General features: G+C 33.9%; 1 protein-coding gene across 1 annotated transcript; it reads left to right on the forward strand.

The window, feature by feature from the left end:
• Positions 1 to 40: 40 nt before the first annotated feature.
• LOC105564719 lies at positions 41 to 1,609 on the forward strand (the record flags this gene model as incomplete). Its single annotated transcript, XM_012017334.1, has 2 exons — positions 41 to 1,159; positions 1,433 to 1,609. Coding segments are annotated over exons 1-2 (1,296 nt in total), but the record flags the coding sequence as incomplete, so codon positions are not given.
• Positions 1,610 to 2,826: the final 1,217 nt, after the last annotated feature.

The following is a 2,826-nucleotide window of genomic DNA, read 5'->3' on the forward strand; positions in this document are numbered from 1 at the left end:
AACAGATGTACCTACACTTTGGAATAGATACAAAGAGACAATGATTGAGGACTATATACACAACAATGATATAGATCCTGAAAATATGGCTTTGAATTATATAGAGGAAATTATGAAAATTAATGGAAGCAGCTGTGAAAATTTTCAATTGCCAAATCCATATCCGGTAAATATTTACAGGCAAGAATATATTGTTGAAGAGGAAAGGCAACGTGGTAACTATATGTTATCAAAACTAAATGTGGAACAAAAAAAAGTATACGATTCGATAATGAGAGCAATTGACAATGAGAATGAACCTGAGAGATTATTTTGTATTGATGGGTTTGCTGGTAGTGGGAAAACCTACCTGTTTAACACATTAATAGGAATAATCCGAGGAAGAAACGAGGTGGTTCTACCATGTGCCTCAACTGGCATTGCTGCCACACTTCTAAAGGGAGGAAGGACGTATCACTCACTGTTCAAGTTGTCCATCCCAATTGATGAAAGTGCCAAATCAAATATTAGAGAAAATTCTATGCATGTGCGAGAACTAATTGCTGCAAAACTCATTATATGGGATGAGGTGAGTATGACTGTAGGACATGCTCTAGGAGCAGTTGATAAACTATTAAGGGATATAATGAAGAATCCAAGATTATTTGGGGGAAAAGTTATTTTATTTGGAGGTGATTTCAGACAAAATCTACCTGTAGTGCCACATGCACAGAAAGCTGCAATCATTGAGTCCACTGTTAAATATCATACAATATGGAGAAATGTAATTCAAGTAAAACTTAAGCAAAATATGAGAACTGGAGAAGAAAGAGAATTTGCTAATTGGTTGTTGCAAGTCGGTGATGGTAAATTGTCGAATATTGATGAATTAAATCAAGATATAATAGAAATTCCAAACGATTTTATATCAGAACAGTCTCTAATTACAGATATTTTTGGAGATCAATTCAGTATAGAACAGGTTCGACAAAATCAGGATCGAGCAATTCTATGTCCTAAGAATGAGGATACATTTAAAATAAATGACGAAATCCTTCGTTTAATGGAAGGAGAAGAAAAGGAGTATCTCTCAATTGACTCTATTATGAGTGATGATCCACAGGAAGAATTGAATTACCCGACTGAGTTTATAAACTCATTGACACCCACCGGAATGCCAGTTCATCGACTAAAAATAAAAATAGGTGCAATAATTATTCTACTAAGGAATTTTAATACGAAAAAAGGGCTATGCAATGGCACAAGATTGATTGTAATTGATTTAAAATCTAATTTAATTCATGCAGAGGTTCTGACTGGCCCTGCAAGAGGACAAATTGTTTTGCTCCCAAGGATAAATTTCCTTCCGAGTGACTCGGATATTCCGTTTAAACTAAAAAGGAGACAATTTCCTATTAGAGTGTCATTTGCAATGACAATAAACAAATCACAGGGACAAACCTTAGAAAAAGTTGGGATTTATTTGCAGAATCCAGTATTTGCACATGGACAACTGTATGTAGCATTTTCAAGAGCAACAAAAAGAGAAAATGTTAAAGTAAAGGTCGTTGATAACAAAAGTCAAGGACATCTGATTATGGGAAGTTCAAAAATATTTACGAAAAATGTGGTATACAAAGAAATTTTATAAATTGACGAAAAATAAAATTTAAAGGAAATAAAAAATGGGTGATCAATGGTATTTAAAATTGCAAAAAAAAATAAAATCATAAATAATAGAGATGGTTGGAAAAGATAAATATTGGAGAGTACGCAGATCACGTCACATTCGAGCGAAATTTGATAGAAAAAGAGAGCGTAACGGGAGGGGGGACAGAAGGAAAGTGTAACGCGTACGGAGCGGACAGAAGCAAAGTGTACGGAGCGTAAAGAAAATAAAAAAATAAACAATAAACACGAAAGTGCGCAGGAGAGAGTATTTCGTGGGATTAATAAAAAAAAATATATAAAGAGCAAGATTAGAAGGTATGTATAAGGAATAATGAGAGTGGTTAGGGATTAATTATATCTATAAATAGATTATAGATTAATAAAAAAATACGAGAAAAGAAATCAAGTTCAACTGTTACGTAATTTATTTTTGTGAAAATGCGGAGAAGAAAAAATGCATTGTGCGCTGTGCGCAGTAGGTATTATAAAAAATGCATTCTGCGCTGTACGCAGGAAGAATTATGAAAATCCATTCTGCGCTTTACGCAGTGAGTATTATTAAAATGCATTCTGCTCTGAGGTAAGTGAGTATTATGAAAATGCATTCTGCAATGAATGCAGTGAGTATGATGAAAATGCATTCTGCGTTTTACGCAGTGATTACTCTGAAAATGGATTCTGCGTTAAACGCAGTGATTACTATGAAAATTAATTGTGTGATTAAGGAGAATTATGGGTTCTTCAATTTGCCTAAAGAAATCAAGTTCAACTGTTACGCAATTTATTTTTGTGAAAATGCGGAGAAGAAAAAATGCATTCTGCGCTATGCGCAGTGGGTATTATAAAAAATGCATTCTGCGCTGTACGCAGGAAGAATTATGAAAATCCATTCTGCGCTTTACGCAGTGAGTATTATTAAAATGCATTCTGCTCTGAGGTAAGTGAGTATTATGAAAATGCATTCTGCAATGAATGCAGTGAGTATGATGAAAATGCATTCAGCGTTTTACGCAGTGATTACTCTGAAAATGGATTCTGCGTTAAACGCAGTGATTACTATGAAAATTAATTGTGTGATTAAGGAGAATTATGGGTTCTTTAATTTGCTTTCGAGCGTACAATGATAAACAAGAAACGGAAGATTTCTAGCTTTAGACCTCATAGTTAGATTATTTA

This window comes from Vollenhovia emeryi, unplaced genomic scaffold, assembly GCF_000949405.1.
Source record: "Vollenhovia emeryi isolate VEMERY1.0 unplaced genomic scaffold, V.emery_V1.0 DF943837.1, whole genome shotgun sequence".
Lineage (NCBI taxonomy): Eukaryota > Metazoa > Arthropoda > Insecta > Hymenoptera > Formicidae > Vollenhovia > Vollenhovia emeryi.